Genomic DNA, 19,485 nt, shown 5'->3' with positions numbered 1-19,485 from the left:
ATTGACCTCAATCCATTTATCGCTTCTTTGTGGTGAAAATAATATAAAATTTAAGACATTTTAAAAGGTTTGATGTGTTTTGAAAAAATCGATGCACCTTCTTGATTTCCTTACAAAAAATTTGGGTAAAAAATGTTTTTTGAGCTAAACGTAAATATTTCAACCCTTAAAGTGCCTCTATATGCATTTATAGAGTGCTTAAGTCTGTAATATGGAAAAAATGGCCGGTTAAAGATCGTGACCGCTCAAAAAGCGCTTAATTAAAGCAGAAAATATTGATTACTTCGGACCTAAAGCGTGTTTTTCAATAAGCGTGATACATTGTTCAGTTCTCTGTGATCAAAACAATGTGGATCCGAACGACTCTTGAGAAATTCCAAAATTTTTTTGATAATCGATACTCACCCCTAATAGGAAATCAAAAAATTGAATTTGCAAACTGAAAAAATTGGATGTTTGCGCGTGACCTACGGCACGATTTCTACTTGTATATGCAACTTTTCTGTTAAGAGATACATTAAACTTTCGCCTCTAGAGAGCTGAGACGTCTGAACTTCTGTACTCTGTAGTTTACCACTACAGGAAACATTCTGTGATACATGACATTTCAGTCCCCAAAGAATTAAATGCGAAAATGAAATATTACATGCTAATCCGCTTTAAAGTTTACCCTTATTATTTGGGCCGGACAGGATCAACACGGTTTCTTTGGAGTCCCCCGTTTCGGTTTGAAATTTTTTACACGACCCATTGAAAACAAGGCGATAAGCCTAGAGCAGAAAGGCTATCGTCAAATAAACTAAAAAGGCCCATGATTTACGATGTGCCCATCTTTAGCAGAGGTCTTTTAATGCAAGTTCAGTGTCGCGTGTAGCCGGTAGCGTACCTTTTCCTATAAATTATTGCCCAGTTCTTGCGAAAACCATTATGACTACCTAATCTATTTGGAGCAATCCGAAAGGTGAGAACGGGTGAAATTATTCGCCTGTCACTGAACTAAATCATGAATGGAATTTATTCCTTGAAGTATTTTCGCTGATTTTCATGAATCAAGCGTCCCGTCCGGTTCGGATTCCGTATGATTTATACGCAGCGAAAAGGAACCTCAATGGGTTATAGCGATTTAATTATGTAGTGAGGGTTGCTTTCAAAACATCAACTGAAAACGAAGGACTTATGCAGAAATTATATTTAATTTTAAATTGAGTCCGTGAAACCAGTGAAATATAGGCAAAAATTCGATACATTCACGGATCTTGTATGTCGAAATGACTTAATTTTTACTGGCTTCAGAAGCGACACTTCCGGCAGTTAATTATTCAGTGTTCAAACCAAAATAAATCAAATCAAAACAAAATAACTCTCAAGTAAATCGCAGGTCACGCTAATTTTTCAGAAAGTCACAAACTTCGAAACCGACGCCGAAATCATTGTCTGGATGTCGAATGTTCATTCATTTTTTTTCTGCCTCAATGCATTTTATGGTCCCATGGTTCGATACAAGCCCTGTATATATAATCACGCAACTGTTTTTTGCGATCTTAGTCCAATTTTCCACTGTTAATTTAAACTTAAAGTAAATGTTGAAACTTGCAAATGAATTGATTCAAAACATGAACAAAATATTATAAAAATCGCTTCAGAGAATGGAATCGCTTGAAATATTTTACACAACAAAAGACAGGGAAATTAAAGGTTGGTATCGATCAATGAAGATAGTTTAAGTCAATTCACGAAAAGAAGAATGCCGTTAATCAAATTTTAACCTCACCAATAGTGTAGTGGAAATTCCATAGCGTTTTACGCTCGGAAACCACTTTTGCTCAAGCATTGCAATGCTCGAAGCAGCGCCGATATTGCTAAGTTTTTGCTGCAACATAGGGATTTTATTGCTTTTTATTTTGATGGCATTTCCTCAACAAAGTCTTTAGACCATAAAGCTCTTTGAGCTCATAAAGTACATAAACAGATGCCTTTATTTCAGCTCCAGTTGCTTTCGAGTATTACGACGATGTATTCAAGTAAAGCATTCAGTGGATGGATTGTTGCTAAAAAATGTGTGCATGTGGATGCAAATTTTTCGGTTAATTGACCATCAGTGATGCCAAGCTAATCGTTTTGATTAGTTTAAAAGCTATTTGCACAAACTCCCAATGAGTCGAAAAGAGGTAAAGCTTGATAATTGGAACGAAACAAAATTGAATCATGGACTTTGCTCAATTTAATCGATTCTAGTCAATACTTTTTCCTGGCGAATAAAACTTTAAAAACACAAATCAAAAGCAACAACGTGTTCACTCAAAATGCACTGAAATGGCTGTAAAGATCAACCAGAATAAATGAGTTTCTAAAAGAAATTTTTCTCGATAGCACCCATAAATATATATTTCCTAACCCCTAACTACTGTGTATTGTAGTATTTTTGTGCGATTTTGGGCGAAATGTATTTCTAAAAAAGTCATACCCTGATTTGCAAACCGATCCTAAAGCTCTTAAAATGTGTCATTGTTTTCAACTACACATATTATTTTGGGAAACGGAGGATATTTTCACGCAAAAAGATCCTTTTTAGATAGTAGATAGATAAATTTAACGGTTTCAAAGATAAACTGATTTTTGTTTAATCAGTATTAAGTAATCTGCAGGAATTAACGTAAACTGCAACGAGTTAAAAATACTTTTCCGTGGTAAATGTTCATTAAGTGCTTTTTATTCATCGTAAACTTTCACAGCTAACTTACGTAGCCAAAAGTTTCGTGTTGGAGCTTGTAAACAGACCATATCGAAACAGGAACTGCATAGATATTTGAATGTTCCGAGTTTTCTCGCCCTAACAATCCTCCTGTATATATTATTTCCAATTCTCATGCACCTGAACTACGGCTCTGCTCGGCTCAATTTACATGCAACACATTGAACAGAACTGGAATTGAAATAAATCAGTAACTCGAAATATTCGGATCTTTGCGCACAAAAGGCTCCATTTTCCTCGGCTCCAATATGATTATCGAACCCCATTTTAAAACCGAAAATATGTTGTTAAGAAAATCTAATTTGCATCGAACTGGCATGGACGGGATCCTTCAGTTTTTTTATGTGCCACTAAATAATGTGAACATTTCATACGGTAAACAATTTTATTTTATATGATTGACACGTTGTTAAGTGAATTAATGCATTTTCACTAGGAACAAACGAACTAAGGGAAAATGCATGATTTTGAGTTACTGTGCTTAAAGTTCTGGATATTATGTGGTTTAAAAAATTCTTATAATTTTAATGAATTTAACGATGCGAAAAACTTTATACTGATCAACAGTGAAGCTTTTGAAAAATTTAAGTAAGTCCAGGTTTCAAAATGTGCTAATCTCAGGCAAACTGCTTAATTTTTAAAAATGCAATTGTGAGACTTGTAAAGCCTCAAATAAAAGCAATTCACATTTCATTTTTTAATTCTTTCATTTTTTCTTAAGAGCTCAAAATAATCTACTTTTACTAATTTACTAATTTGCATATTATTGAATTAGTATCAGCATTTCTAATGAAAAATCGTAATGTAGTTGCGAAGGTTTCAATAAAATGTATGACACTTTCTTGTTAAAAATTAAAAGGCAATTTTTTCTGACACATGCTAATAAAGGCCGCTGTTCTAATGGAAGCATGGGGATGTTCGTATTTAAAGGCAGCCCCCGTTTAAGCCCGATTTAATAAAGTTTCAACACAATGTCTATCATTAGAGTCGTGTTTAAATTAAATATTACGGAAAACGACGGCACTAAAGTTGATTAGGTTTTATGGCAGTTTTTATGCGTCACGAAACTGTTCGAAAACCCTTACATGAGTAACGACAAGAAAAACTTTTATGAAGTCAGGTAATTGTCCACGCATCGAGTAAAAGAGCTTTTCGAAATAAACCATTTTTCTTCTCATAGTTTGTAAGCAGTTAATTTTACAATTTTATGATTCAATATAAATCGCTGTGTTTCGGATGTTCAAAAACCGTTTTGTAAAGGCCAGGTTTTTATATATCTTATTTTTCATAGAGTTCCTAAGCCAATAGTTAAAATGCTGCAGTTGATCAACTTTCAAAGCTCCAGTCAGTATAAAATGCAATTACGTGGTTTGTAAATATTTTGCCATGGAAATTTCCATTTTTATTTGTCCCTAATTCTTGTGGTAACGTGAGTGTGTAAATTTGATTCCCTTTTAGGAAAGTAGTTTTCCAACCGCCCTATACCTACCATGAATGCATAATTAATACTCCAATTTGGGTCCGTGCGTATTTAAATTGGGTGTATGAAATTTTAGCAACGCTTTTTAATCAACAGAGTAACATTAGCACTAAATCCGAGTCCAATTTAAGGCCGAAATATTAAGGTCTTTACACGGACCGAAATGATAAATATTTAAAATTTATAGCTACTTGTTCATATTACGAAAAAAAGGGGTTGAAGCAATTTCTATAGTCGTTAATATTCGTGAATGTTGCTGTTTGTCGCCATCCTGTGCAAATGAAAAATTAATCCGTGACGAGAGAACATTATTCGAGAATCGTTAAAGTTTCAGCACGAGAGAATGATATTACATACAATGTGAGTAAAGTCATTATTTATCATTTTTGAATTCGTACAGTTCAGGAGTTTTCAGCTTGACTGACTGTTACTGCACTTTGCTATCTACATGTTTGCCGTGAACGTTATGGTTCTTTTATTGCATTAATCGTGAATTATTTATCTGTTGAGAATAAAGCAAATTTACATTAAACTTTTAGAGGTTTGCCATTTTCTGTGCCGTATATTTTTATTCCAGCTGCGCAGATTTTGAAAGCTAATTGGAAAATTTCCTTCCAAGTAACTGACCATATGGTTTCAGAAGAATACTCCCAGGTAACCAGTAATTGTTTTTTTAATAGCAGGGAAAATAGGTTTCTTTTAACTCGCAATAAACCAGCAGTAAAACATAGTTGGAATCCTTCTGGAGACTGTATTTGCTAGAATACAGCATGACCTCTTTTATCTGCTTCAATTTCGGTTTACTATGAATTTTTTTTAATTTCAACTAGAGCCACATGTGAATGTAGCAAGAGAATTGTATAATGAATTGTTGAAAACTCGATAAAAAATTCGTTTAATATTTTTTTTTTAATTAACGGAAATTTTTTGAGTTCTCAGTAAAGTTTCTTTTTAAAAATTAGCGAGACTTCTTCAAAACAGTATTTTCTCAGTCTGAATTCTAACTCTCAGAAGATTTTGTGAAGTTATCTCAGAGAAGTTTTTCTGTAAAAACTGCTGAGACACAAAACTCAGAAGACCCAAAATGATCCACTCTTCACTCTTCTTTAGCTAGTAGTAAAATCTACAATTTGCAGCAATTGGTAATGGACTTAGAAGTTCTGTATCTTAACCAATTTTTCGCCTAATTGCAGGATCAATGTGATCAGATGAAAATGAACAAATTCTGCGAACTTTTCCGTACTTATTTGCTATTCATTTTTTGTATCTTCTGTAGTCTGGTTCCTATTTATACCAAAATAATTGGTGTGCAAGTTCTAGTTTTAACTGTTCGGCTGTTGCTTACCTCTAACCAAAGTCAAAATTCCCAAAGGCATAACTAAAATAGCCACCATCAAATCGGTAATGGCCAAAGACATCAGGAAATAATTGGTAACGTTCTGCAGTCGTCTTTCCCAGCAAATCGCCAAACAAACCAATATGTTTCCTGCAGCCGTTCCAATGGCCAATCCAATGGCTGTGAGAGCCCACCAATTATTTTCGTTTTCTTTCGCTTCTGTGGGGTTTTCTGCAGCGATGCTGTTGGATGGACTGAAGAGTACTATCGTTGTGTTGTAGTACACTCGGTCTTCGCGGGACATGGTGAAGAGCACCTGCATAAATAGACAAAAAATTATCGATATTTTTGGCATTTTTTCGCATTTTATTTATAGCAACAATTCAATTTTCGTTCTGTTTCGTGCGATTCTTAAAGCCAGCCACCGCATTTCAACATATTCCAATCGCAAATAAATGAATAGCAAATAGAGGTATTACCATTCTGTGGTAATACACTGCATTGAGCGTGCAACTCTATTATTTATTTCTGCGTGCTTTTGTGGCTTTATATATTTCGAAAACTCGTACGTATTCAGATTACGATTTTAATTATGTGTATGGGATCTGAAATAATGCTGATGCTTTTTTAATTAAGGGTTTGTGCTATCGCTGCAACTGAACCATGGACAGGGGAATAAAGTCAAACTGAGAAAAGCGAGTCTGCAGTAAAACATGCTGTGTAGACACGAAAATATCAGATTTAATTTACTGAATACATGCCTGTGGTCTGTATGTTTTCTATCTCGATTTTTTTGCTGTTTTTTCTGAATTTAAACCTATAGCGCACTGAGGTTGGAAGCAATAGCTAACTGTATGTTGATAGATCAGAAATGTTTGCAAGATCTTTTTATTTATGCTTTTTAAAAACAGTTTGAACCACAAAAGTTCTGGAGCAAAATGTTTGATGTAGGTGTCCACGTTTTGGACATTTGGCAAGTATTTTTCCCTGAAACAAATAATTTTTTGGCTGACTCAGATCAATTGTGCATGTTTATCTTTAATTTTTCACTTTTGTTATTTGAATCACGATTTTCTTGGAATTTTGTGAGCATTATAGAACCGTTTCTTTAACTACTTTGTATAAAACATGTTATTGTCTAGTGATAGTGAGTCTGAGTGAGTCTGATAGTGATGCTCTGAATGAAAGCTCTGATTATTTGATCAAAAACTACCGGCTGCGTTGTCTTTTAATATTAATATTATATTATTTCATTATCCTCAAATTCAGCTTTTTCTTTGCAATATCATCAATTTATACTCATGAATTTCTGAGACATTCGGGCAATTCTTTAAGCGACAATACCAATCTCCACTTTATGCATCATGTTGATCGTATAATGCAAATTGCAATCAATAAATGCAATTGGATCTGGTGCCCGGCAAATCCTCTTGGTAATTGTAAAATGTCGCTGTAACACGTGATTATGAACACTCGTAATTGCTGTACATGAAGCGACAATGTCGCCCAAATGTACAAAGCATGTCTAATCAGTTAAAAATTGCAAATCCCTGATAGGAAAATCCGGCGTATTTCAAAATAGCAAAAATCAACAGTGAGTTTACCTTTATCGCCCATCAACTAACTTAATAAACTTTTATTGTTTAACTGCATCAATTATTTCGCAAATAAACAAACCGATTAGCTGCAGTAGAGAATAACAGTAATAACCATTGCAAACTAATCACTTTTAAAGCCGCTTTCGATAAAAATAAAATCCCTAAAGGTCGTAAAACAACTCGACTGTTGCAAAATCCTTCGGCAGGTTTTCTAGATCACACCCTTGAAGAAGAGTTCGTGATTTTAGTTGATTATTCCAAAAATAGAGAAGCGGCATTTGCATACGAACTGCTTTTATTAGCAGCAACCCGTAATTGAATAGAGCTTTGGGCAGCCGTTTACAGTTACTCCAGCTATCAATTTAAACTCTATTTTGGGACGCTTTCTTGAGGGGATTTGTTGAGATTATTCGGGAGAGTTTTAATATTTTACAAAGTTCCCTTGATGTGGATGGAAACAAAACTGCAGGCATTTGTGGAATCACTAATTTCTCTGGGTCAATGTTATGTGTGTTTATGCAAAGCTAATGTGACACTAAAAGTGCCTGGCGATTTCTTATGATATGAGCACAGCTTAAATATCATGATATATAAGCTGTGATATGAGCACCCGACGATCTGTAGCTAAAAGTGCAGCTAAAATAGCTTCCAAATCCGGCTGGTTTCAAACTATTTTTAAAATCGTTGATCAAGCACAACCTGATTCCAAACCAGCTCTTGAAATAATTAATAGGGTCCACTCCACTTTGAATACGCAAGTGGGAATTCTTAATCATAAGCTGAATTAGCTTTATGTGAGTTTTTATTGCTCTAAAAATAGGAGCACTAAAAACTCTCTAGGCAGTTTTACAGTTCTGATTTTTTCGCCACTTTATTTGTAAACTTCTGATGTCATCCTACGTATCGAAATACGTTATTCTACAGGATGTTTGCTGGTTTATGACAATTATAAAAATGCAACAAATACCATCAAACATTTTATTTCAGTGTTAAGTCGGACTTTGGAAACACTTCACATAATAGACGAAGCCCCCACATTTAACAAACCCAATTATCGTTTGATGAAAGCAAGCCAGAAAGCACTTGCGTTTGTGCTTTTTCGCTTTGAATACGGATTTAATGTTGTGCTGATTACGCAATTATGCAATTGACAATCCGGAAACGTTCATTCGAAGTGCATTGTTTTGTCACTAGGACGGCCTGCAATTATTTTTGTTTACAAATTGAACTTGTAGCAATGTGGGAAATCGGTGAAAAGCCCGACAATACCTTTTGTTGACCGACCGTAATTGGCTTTGTTACAATACAACATTAATGTATGAATCGTTTCGCGGATGATTGAATTGAATCTGCAATGTTTGTAAAACATGTTTGCGATTTTGCTGGTGCAAACAGTTTTTAACGCTTTCCATGTTCGTTTAATAACAACCTCACATTCACGGCCATTACTTGAAATTGATGAATTTTTCAGGATTTCAGGCCGTTGTGGCAAGTTTTGCTAGCACGAGTGGCTTGCATGTTCAGAGCTGTTTCGCTCGAAAGCGTAAAATATTAGACTTTGCTTATGAAAAGTCGGGACAAACTTATCTTTGCATTACGACCTAAAGGAGCGACACTCGCCAGTAAGGATGATTTTTTCAGCACTATAATTAATCACTTGTGTAGCATACAGGTCTGGGGCGAGCAGAATCATGCACCTTTTCTGATTTCCTATTTTCATTCAACATATTGACGGTTCCGCTGGTGAGTTGGAAACTGAAAGAAATGATCTGAAAAAAGAATCGAAACATCAATATTTTCCGAAAAAAATGTTTGATTCAGTCACAAACCGGCCATGAGAACAAATAAGATACTTTTCCGTTAGTACGCCACTAAACCTACATATGGTGGACCGATTGATGGTCAAGGATGGAATTTCATCTAGTCCGATCCACTTGGAACTATAAATATTTTCTTACCGCACAAAAGAGTATTATTCATCTTACATTCAATATTAAACATAGACATTCACGACTTTATCAACTGAAAGCTTTTAAGGTAATGCTGCCTTCCAAACTAAACATCTCTATTTTCTTTTTATTTATGTGGGCATTTTTAAGGCAAAGACGTTGGACAAAAAAATTAAAGCGAAACAAATGAGTACGAAATAAAGAAAGATAAAATGCAAATGGTAATTAGCATTACATTGCTGATTTTCGCCTGTTTTTCTCCATTAGGCAGCACATGGATTTCGGCCTGATCCAATTCAGGATTGCATCAAATTCTTCTCTCAATTAAGACTTTATTTTCACGCTTTTTCAGGCAGCAAGTGGTTTAAAATTCAATATGGATATTAAAAGTTTACGTTGGGGACTTGTGCCAAGCATGTTTGAGACTATTCGTCTACAATTTCTCGATATTTACTGCCTGAGAAACGATAGTTTGAAAATCGGATTGCTAAATAAAAAATCCGATCTGAAAGGTTCTTCGAAACCCAATGCCTTAAACCAGTGAGCTTATTACATTATTTTTTCTTATTTTGGGCAAAGACCGAAGCTGCCTGCCTGAAATCGAATAACGTCTAATAAAAAATGTATCGAAACTGTTTATTATGTCGTCTGCTATTTCAGGAATGTTACTGTAGCTGTCGCTAGCCTAAATATAGACAGGCTGTTATTATCCTTGATATAAGCGTGAAAAATAATAATACATTATTGTCTCTAGATAATGAATTAATGTTTTATGACTGAACGTCGAATTATTCGACGCTCTTTAGGTGACGAAATTCACGGACAAAAAAATGCGTTTCAGGCAAATTTGTCTTATCCTAAAGTTAATAGTAAAGAGTAAATACAATTTTCGGGTTTTTTAATAGATTGTTAACCAGTTTCAGTACTACCAAAAAAATTTGTAGTTATTAAATGTTTAAATCCAAGAATGGAAGTTTTCTAAGGCTAAGCTAGTAGTGATAAGGTTCAATAGTTTGGAGCCGATTAAAACATCAGAAACCTATGGGGTTTTCAAAATTCGCTTTTTCATTGGCAATATCTGGTCCCACCACATTTCCTAAACAAAAATTGTGCACTTGTTCCAACTCGATATCTCTGGCCGTTTTCGAGATATTTCACATTGAAACCTCTAGTGATTTTTTGAACTAACTCAAATTCTTCAATAATTCAAAAAAATCCTAGAGATTTACAAGTGAAATATTTCAAGAACGGTGAGAGATATCGACTTGAACCAAGTACAAGTTTTTGCATTGGAAATATTGTATTTGATACTGACGACGAAAAAGCGATATTTTGAAACGCCAAACATTTTTGATCTTTTTAGTGGCTTCAGACCATTACAGAAAACGCCTTCTGGGAACAAGCTAAGCAATAAAAATGCATATTTTTGGACCGACAAAACCCGTATAAACATTTGAGTAATACTGGTTAAAAAACTGTTCAAACAAAATCGAAAATTTGATTGCCTGAACCACTTCATTATCTTGTCATAAACGAAACTCTTAACCCATTCGCCTGAACTTTCATCAATTAAAACATATTTGCCACTTGGTATATTTTAATTGACTATCTAAAGCCGAATGTTTGTTTCACAAATTTCAACATTACAAATGGATTTTCTTATAGGCGCAGTGCTGAATAATTGAAACCAGATTGCCAATAATGTTTGGGCTTTGTTCATATTTGCTTCAAATTGGGCAGTTAAATTTGCATTACACAATGTCATTTTAGTGTAATAATGATTGCGAGGGCTCAATTGATCTGGAATTTCATAACAGTAATCCGCCAAATAATTGCCAATATTCAGCCTTACTCTATTTCACTTTTTCGAGTAATAGTTTTTAGCTAAGCAAACAGACAAAATTGTTCCAACAGTCTGTTGCCCCTTGTTTTCTAAACACTTGAATGCTGGCAGCAATACAAGGGCTAAATTAGGAGGCCACCCTCCATTCATACATCAGCCAAAACAAGAAGGGCTTTTGTTTTTCAGTACACCTACTGTTTGAAATGAATGGACTCGACAAGTTAGCACCTCTTGTTTTGTTTGGCGTCTTTGCAATCTGTTTTTCATCATCAAACAATGGACTGGCCCGAAACAGTGATATCACAACATTGGGTGAGCTTTAAGGGCTCAGTTCCATGTCTTGAAGATTTGCTCATCTGTTCAAGTCAAATTAGACGAAAAGTGGTGAGGCTTCTGGTCGGAAGTAATCAACTCGTTCGATAGACTTTTCTATCAAGGCAAATAATCGCGAAAAATCGAAAACTAATCCCAACTTCGTCGACGGTTTGGGTAAAAACGCCAAAGAACAATTCGTTCGCATTTCCATTCGGAAAACATTTGCCTTTTCCAGCGCCTCGGTTTGGATTTGTTGAAAACCCCAACTTACTCGCTTGATGCGAATCGTGAAAGGACATTTTCGTCAATATGCAAATGACGAAAAGAGACCCGAGTGTGTATCGCGAATTTTTCAAGGGTCAAAGTCTATGCGAGACCTTTTTCGGTAATATGATTTTCTAGAGGTGTTTCAGGGTTTTTCATAGTGTGGAAGTGGTCGAAAACACGACTTTCGACTTAGGAATATCGGGGATTTTGAGCTGAGCCGTAAAAAATAAAAACAAATAGCATCGGGATAACGTTTCGTGCCATTCTTTGTGATCAGTTTTTGTATAATCCTGGAAATGGAATCACAATTTTCAATCAAGGCTTCAAACGATCAATTTCCCAGTGTGGAATCACCGAATCCAGAATAAAAACTCAAATAACATTGTTTTCCCGGACTTCCAAAGGCGTTTTTGAGAAATACTGCCGCCCCACTGCATTGACCTAGTCTGTAGGTTCGAAAATTCATTTTCCTACTTCAATAATACAATTTTCAATTTTCCGTTCGACTTGAATGCAAAAACGATTTATTTCGCTCTTGTCGACTTTGAAAGTTTGAGATTCGCTATCACTTGATTTATGACCATAAACTGTTTGATTTATAGTGGTTAAATAGAGTTACGTGCATCTTCCACATCATTATTAATAGTGCGGATCCATTTAAATGGGGTTTTTAATTAGTGTACCTACACACCTTTTTTCAGGATTTTAAATAAAGCCTGGGCTTTTGCGCTTTTATTGAGTAAATTGCAGAACCTTTCAAAGCAAATTGTAATAGATTTTCATACTTTATGTATCCAATCAATTATAGACAATAAACTAAAAAATGTAATTCCCAGGAAATGTCTGTTAAGAAAGCTAATTAAATATTAAAATGAGTACATCAGAATACTGTAATGGGGTATCCAAAATTAGATTACGGATTAAAACAGGGAAGTTGTTCAAAGTGTCGCCCTTGAAAATCACGACAAGGTACATGGGCTTAAATAAATCACTGCTACTCTTCAGGAGACAAATAATTTAAGTTTGCTGATGGTAAAAGTTTCAGCTTCTAAATATATCTGCCAGTGAGCTTTCCATTGAATCAACACTTACTTGGTATGTTAAAGCCAATGAAAATAAACTAACTGGTTGGATTATGTCTTCTTTTCCAGTTTGGAGTGTTTGCGTCATTCGACTTTTTAAAAATTGACAAATTTTATTTTCTTTTGAATTGAATTTCCTGGCTATATGTCACCTTTATATATTCGTATCATGTTTGTGAGCCTTTCAAATGCATCTGCAGTAAAATGTCAATATTCATAAGTGGCGTTGAATGTACGAAGCTGATGGCGGTGCAAAACAAAATATAACTTTTCAAGTCCCATGTGGGCCCAAATGCCAGCGGATTTATTGAAAATCTGGAAAATATGATAGGGTTTTCGTTAGTTTAGCATTTGAAGAAAAACTTTTATTGAATCTGTGGAGTTTTTCGTTTTTTGTTGTATAATTTGAGGAGTTTAAAAGAAAATACTATCAATGTGCATAATTATTTATTTGCGAGTAAAGCGATTTAAAACTGGTTAGTTAGTTCCTTTAGTTAACTGATAATGCATTTTTTTAAACCTCACTTTTCCTTATGTCGAAGTTTCACATAAGAATCGAAAAATCTATATAAAAGTATATCAGTGTTATCCATCCATAGTCACAAAATTTCGTATTATATCAAAATAACTAATAAGTATGTTCTGATGAAAAATTATATACGTAGGCTTATCTGCTAATGTTAACCACGGGGGACAATGTGAAGGAAGTTTTGTGCCATTCTGGCACCTCGCCAGATAAAAACGTATCAGTTTTTCTACCTTCCTTTATCCAACCTAATGTCGCACCATATGAAATATACATTACACGTAAGTAAACCGAAAAGCTTCTAGTAAATACTTTTCAGGTTTTACGGGCTTTTGTCTCAGTTATGTGCCAGTAGTTTTATAAATAATTTATCTGTGTTGGTATTAGGTAAAATAGTCGCAAATCTACCCACAACGCTTGCAGATACACCTAGAGAAGATTTATGAAGTCATGCAACCTTTTTATCTTGACCTTAGTAGGGTTTGTGACATTGTGAAAATTATTTTAACGATATTTTCGACGTTGATATGGGAATTATTCTTTTTATTTTAAAGCGTTTTTGTTCATTATTTTTTAGGGATAACTATAAGCAAAAATTATACGCTTGTGTTACGTAAGATGAAAAGCTGAAACGCTTTGAAAATATTAAAAAAAAACTAATAAATGTACGTACATTTTCTATTAATTCCGGTTTAATGCCATGAAAATATAAAACTTATATAAACTGTGGTCCAATTACTTTCAAATTTTTTAAGCAACTAACGCAATTAGTCCTAATGCGTTTTACGCGTTGCTTTTACTAATCGAAATGCCATTTACATTGTATATTAATTGAATACACAAAACAAATGGGGAACAATTTTCTTAATGGTGCTGAAGAAATTGCATACATTTTTAAGTAAAAGCTTTTTTGGGGCAAATAAATCAAACTACGAACAGATTTGGTTCTTTGCAATTAAAACTGGGCTTACTAAAATTGGGCTGGGGATTTATTGAGGCAAACAAACAAACTATTTATTTAAAGAAACGCATTTAAAGTGAAACATATGCCGAATAAAAAACTTTCAAAAACAGTGCAATTTTTCAAAAACTCCTCTCACCTGTAATGTCACCACATGTATCTCAACTAAACTAAAACTTTTGTCACATTTTCAACTCACTGAAAAATTTCTGAACGGTAATTTCGATAAGTTGATCCAACACAATGCACCTATAAAATTCAAATTTGCGCTTTTAAATAGTATTATTTTCGGTGAAAATCTGTACTAGACACCTGTAGAATTCGGCCACGCGACTCCCGAATTGAATGAATGAACGTCGCGACGCCCCGTGGGTCTCGAGCGACGCCATAAGTGTCACTGAGCCATGTTCGGCGTCTTCCATGAATTATTTTCAAAACTGAATGCGCGCAAGCGTTTTCGGAGTATCCATTCAAATCACCTCAAGTTGAGGGTCTAAAATACACATTGTAGTAGTAGATGTAGGATTTTTAATAAATCTCTACAGCATAATTTTTTGATGTATGATGCACCAGTTATCTTTAGATTTTTGTGGGAAGTTTTTGAACATTTTATGGCTTTAGAAGATTTCAATTTTCAAGAGTTTTATCTTATGAAATAGATTTTGGCTTTGTTTGGGAGCTTGGATAAGCTCCCCATGACCCACGAAATATATTTGCTTCACGAAATAATATTTCCTAGCAAATTAACAATAGGTATTAACAAAGTCTCACACACACGGTATATTATTGAGTTTTTAACTTCAGCTTGCCGCACTTTTATCTAGAAGGTCGCGAAATAATCGGTACCGGCAAACAACTGGTTGACGTTTCTGCTTTGTTTATATTCAGTATTATTTATATGGGCTTTTTGGCATTAAAAAATCCTCAGCCAACAATAGATTATATTAATTTATTTTCATCTAATTTATGTAAGATTTCATGGTTTTTAAATTTAAATAATTTAAGGAAATTTTTTAGAACAGCTTAAATATGTGCATAATTTAGAGGTGTATGACACCCGCCTGTGTATAATCCCGAACAAAACCACTTCCATCTCAGGTTAAAAAAAGTGTTCCAACTTTGATTGGCTTTCGATTTCTAATAAATCCATTCGAATTTATACGTTTCCGGACTCCCGAAACTTGAACAAAAAGCCTCCATATTTCCAAAGTTTCTTATGCGGAGAAGGTCCCTGCCCTAGTGAAAACATTAGCTCCATCCAGAGTCGCTTAATAAATATTTGAATTAGGCCCGAATAGGGTTCGAAACAAATAAAAAAATGTGTGGGAAGTGTCGGTCTATTGTGACCAAATGCCCGTGTTTTTCTTTCAGCAACTGAATGAGGCCATTTTCGACATAAGAAAGGAGTTTCGTCTGCTGTTTGAGACATGCGAGAATGATAGATTATTTAATGACTTTTGCGTATACCGAGAGATGAATGGCGAAAAGGGTTTGCTTACGTTGATGGGGAAAGCTAGCACGCGTTTTAAGCCATACAAGAGTTAACTCTTTTCACGTCTGCTTATCAATAAAGGTAAACTTTCTCTCGAGTATGCTGCCTGGCCACAAAATTACTGGATGCGGTTTTTCCGGGTTTTACGTTGGCTTTTGGTTTTAAAATTGCGGATATAAAGTTGTCAGCAACTCCAAAATAAAATGATTAATTCCGAGTTCCATTTGCGTTTGGATTCGTGGCTAATACCATTATTAAAGGTAAATAACCTGCATAAATTGTTGGTCTGGAAAATTAATCTTGACAAGGAATAAAAAAGACGAACACCTGTCAGCATTACAACCGGCAATAAATCACTTTTATTGATGGATTTTTAAAATATGATGTTTCCAACGAAACACGCGAAAGTTTCCTAATTTATCGCCGATTTATTTCCCCCCATGGCATTTTTTCAAAATCGACGGCCATAAATGCCCAAGGAATGTTGTTAATTGATTTTCTTTTATATCGGTGGAATTTTGGACACTGAGATGGGATAGTATGAGGGCTAGAAAATTCCAATAAATCTGCTTTTTGAAAAACTCGTTGGAATTTCAAAGTTCACTGAGGTTCGGTTATTTGCATTTGCTTTAGCCGTGCGCGGTACAAAGCCTGAAATTATCTGAAACTTTCAGCATTGCTTAAGTTTGGAATTGCCATCTAAATCTGCAATTTACAGTAAACAAAAGTTCGGATGTTGTTTCAAAAGTTAATTGAGCTCAAGTTGGCTCTACCTATGCTAGAGTGTGTATTACCTTTTCCGGGAAAGTTTCCCAACCAGCTTGAGTACTTATCAATTTAAGATCTAAAAAATCATGTCAATTTCTCAGATTATTGAATGGCAAGATCCAACGGGAAATCTGTAGGCCATCGTTAATCAATACCACCGCAAAACCGACGTCCATCCGTGAACCCTTTCAAGTATACTAAACGGTATCAATTTTGAAAACTTATTGACAAATTAACTAACAATGAGAAATGTCGACCTCTCACTGGAATTGCTTCGGGATATATCAATCAATCCCCTGACAGAACTATTGTCCACTTTTTTTCATTGGCCATGTTCCGATTTATTGCCGCTCATGTCGGAAAATGGGATTTCCAGCCTGAAATTCGGTTACCTTTTAATTAAAAAACATCCGAAATGTACCGGATAGATTGGCGGGTTTGTTTAAGTTGAGCTATGAACATTGAGCATAGGAAACGATTATTGGTTTCATTGTTTCACTGTGTCTTTTTACCATTTCATCCAGCATGTGTGAGATGTTGAATAGTCTTTTTATTTTTGGAATATGCAGAAACTTTTCCAAATGGAAGTTTAATTATTTGCTTGCTATTTGCTTGAATTAAGCTACAATGAGTTCTGGCGTCTGCTTTTATTTAAAATTATTTATCTGCAGTATTTATTAATCACAGTTATTGACTGTTTCAGTAACTCCGTATTTTTGCTCTAAAAGTTTACGTATTGAGTGATCAAGTTTTAGAAAAACGAACACCTGAATCTTCCTCATATACAATTTTCAATCATAAATAAAGGCCAGGAAATTAAAATTTTATCCATTCCGGATTATTTATCCTCTCCCAAATCAAATCGAAATTTTAATGCAAAAAACCGCTAAAGCTCTTATTTTTCATCACTTCCGTATATAATTCCAAAAGCTCAAACCTGGACAAATCCCATTAATATTGATCGCGCGCTAGAATTTCGTTTTTTTTTCAGCTCCATGATTCATAAATATATATGTATGTATTAGTGGACGGTCCCTTCGGCTATCAGAAGATTGAGTTTTTTTCCTATTGTACCTGGCTGTTTGCGTTTTATTTCCGATATGACAATCTGGATTGCTTTGTTCCTGTGTAATTTGCAGTTACCTTTGAACATATTTGTCCCCGTCATGGACATTTTCGACTAGGAAAATGCATAAATAAATATGAATAACACTATTACCGGCTAAACACCGCTATATTTAAGGAAACGACAACGAAGCCTTGGACTGAAAAGTGGAATGTGAAGTCATGGAAAGGCTGCAGAACATTTTGTTCGCCATTTGTCAAGAGCTATGTTATATCCATGATCCGCCACAGATATATTGGCTCCCTCTATCAAGGCACGGAACTTCTTGCTGCAAATATATTCGATTTTATACTGGTTTTCCGAAGTCCAGGAAGAAATCAATATCCACAGCTTTTTCATTTATTTGATTTTTTCTACGTTTCCTTGGGGCAGCTTTTAAAAGTCAAAAGAGCTTGTATCGTTTAAAAAAATCATGTCATTGAAACAGTTCCTGGCGATTTGCGGTTTCGAAGCAGAAATGATTTTGTCCCCTAGTTTTATGATCGATCATCGTTCTTATACTCTTTCCTCTTATTTTTCTTCCTGTCTCACACATATCCTCTAGGCCCTGCAGCCCAAAAAATCACTAAATATTTTAATTTATTTGCCACCTTACATATTTATCGACTTTTTTAAATCAAATATTCACATGGGATATTTTGCGGGGACAAAAATAAGACAATTGAAATGTTTTTTCTGATGTTACGGATTATGAAACTGCCTTTCGTCATCGGCACCCCGGCAAATATTTACGGAAATCTGAACCATTTTAAGGCATATAAATAAATAAAACTGCTTTTGAGTCCGCCTCTGTGAAGATCCAACGTGTAGGCTAGCGAAATGAAAAAAAGACCACCGACTGGTAAATAATAGTTCTATTAATAAAAATGTGGATAACTGGTGATGTTAATGCTGTCCGAGCTGTTGATTCACCATTTGCAGCAAAACCTTAAATTTTCGTGGAAATAATGGAATTTAAGTGCAGCTCTGTGGGCATCTTGTACCTTTGCATCTTGGCAACCTGTGTATCAACCGGTAAGTACCAAAGCTCTTACCAGATCAAGCGTGTTTGTTAACTAGTTGGAGCGATTACCAAACGCTATAAATATAATGCGTTATTGCATGTGCCGTTTTAGGTAAAGCTCTGGAATGTTACGCTTGTAACGTTTCCAGTTCTACTTGGGACCAGGATGGCTGTTATGGCATTGGTTCTCTTCGAAAATGCCCTGGAAGCAGCGTCTGTTTAGCTGCAACATATGAGAGTAAATATCCGGGAAAACTGGTTTCAAATGGTTTTTTTCACTAATGGCATTTTTCACTTAGTTAAATCCGGAATTGTGACTTCATTCACCACGATGCAGTCCTGTTTTCCCGACATGGGAGGAGAAGAATGTGGAAATTTCATCAAAGGCCAAAAGGATCTTCATCGAACGGCCACAGTAACTCCCAACACTTGTTATGCTTGTAGTGAGGATAATTGCAACAAAAGAACATCAAAACCTAACGGCGCCCCCACGTTTAAAGTGAATTTTTTCGTAGTTTTTGCTGGCTTACTAAATTTTCTTTTGGTTAAATTATTCGTCTAATTAAACAGTTGTTAAATGGTTAAATAAATTATGGTTTTCTGTCTAGTGTTTTTATTTGCTACGGGCAGAACACTTTTTGGTGTCGTTTTCCATTTTGCCCTAACTGCAATATGATGTTATTGGACATCCAATTATTGAAATCCAATCGAATTTTGGTACATTAACTGTGCTATTATAAAATTTCTAATAAAATCGATGACATGAATTACGCATTCACTGTAAGCGCATCTGTTAAAATTTGTATATAATTTCTCAATAAACAAACGTAAACATCATCATTTAGATTCACCAAGTGTGAGCTTCAAGGCTGAATACTTTATTTAATTCATCTTTAAAAAAACCACTAGATCTTGAGATTGTTTTATATTTATCCTGCTGACTGAAATACCAAAATCTTCTGAAATTATCTTTGGCCGACCTTTGTT

The 19,485-nt window shown here is 34.9% G+C and overlaps 2 protein-coding genes and 1 long non-coding RNA gene across 3 annotated transcripts in view; 1 reads left to right on the top strand and 2 right to left on the bottom strand.

Annotated features, from left to right (window-relative positions):
• The window catches only part of LOC109546768 (5-hydroxytryptamine receptor 2A), a 46,816-nt gene extending 32,304 nt beyond the window's left edge, over positions 1-14,512 (bottom strand). The window contains exons 1-2 of the mRNA XM_019917875.2: positions 14,249-14,512; positions 5,578-5,884 (exon numbers count right to left, since the gene is read on the bottom strand). Coding sequence (XP_019773434.2) covers positions 5,578-5,872 — 295 coding nt within the window. The 5' untranslated portion in view covers positions 5,873-5,884; positions 14,249-14,512. The remainder of the gene's footprint in view (positions 1-5,577; positions 5,885-14,248) is intronic.
• Positions 14,513-15,931: 1,419 nt separating this feature from the next.
• On the bottom strand, positions 15,932-16,630 carry LOC125503852. Its single transcript, XR_007281109.1, has 2 exons — positions 16,396-16,630; positions 15,932-16,306 (listed from the first exon to the last, which is right to left on the bottom strand). It is a non-coding gene; the product is annotated as an uncharacterized LOC125503852 (long non-coding RNA).
• A 1,685-nt stretch (positions 16,631-18,315) lies between these two features.
• Positions 18,316-19,101, top strand: LOC109546676. Its single transcript, XM_019917726.2, has 3 exons — positions 18,316-18,509; positions 18,611-18,736; positions 18,798-19,101. The coding sequence occupies exons 1-3, from the start codon at positions 18,443-18,445 to the stop codon at positions 19,058-19,060; spliced, it is 456 nt and encodes a 151-aa protein (XP_019773285.2). The 5' UTR covers positions 18,316-18,442; the 3' UTR covers positions 19,061-19,101.
• Positions 19,102-19,485: the final 384 nt, after the last annotated feature.

The sequence above is a fragment of the Dendroctonus ponderosae genome, unplaced genomic scaffold (genome assembly GCF_020466585.1).
Source record: "Dendroctonus ponderosae isolate FM_Combo_2020 unplaced genomic scaffold, Dpon_F_20191213v2 Dpon_F_20191213_3, whole genome shotgun sequence".
Lineage (NCBI taxonomy): Eukaryota > Metazoa > Arthropoda > Insecta > Coleoptera > Curculionidae > Dendroctonus > Dendroctonus ponderosae.
The sequence above is the reverse complement of the archived record's forward strand: the minus strand, read 5'-3'. Positions and strand labels throughout refer to the sequence as shown.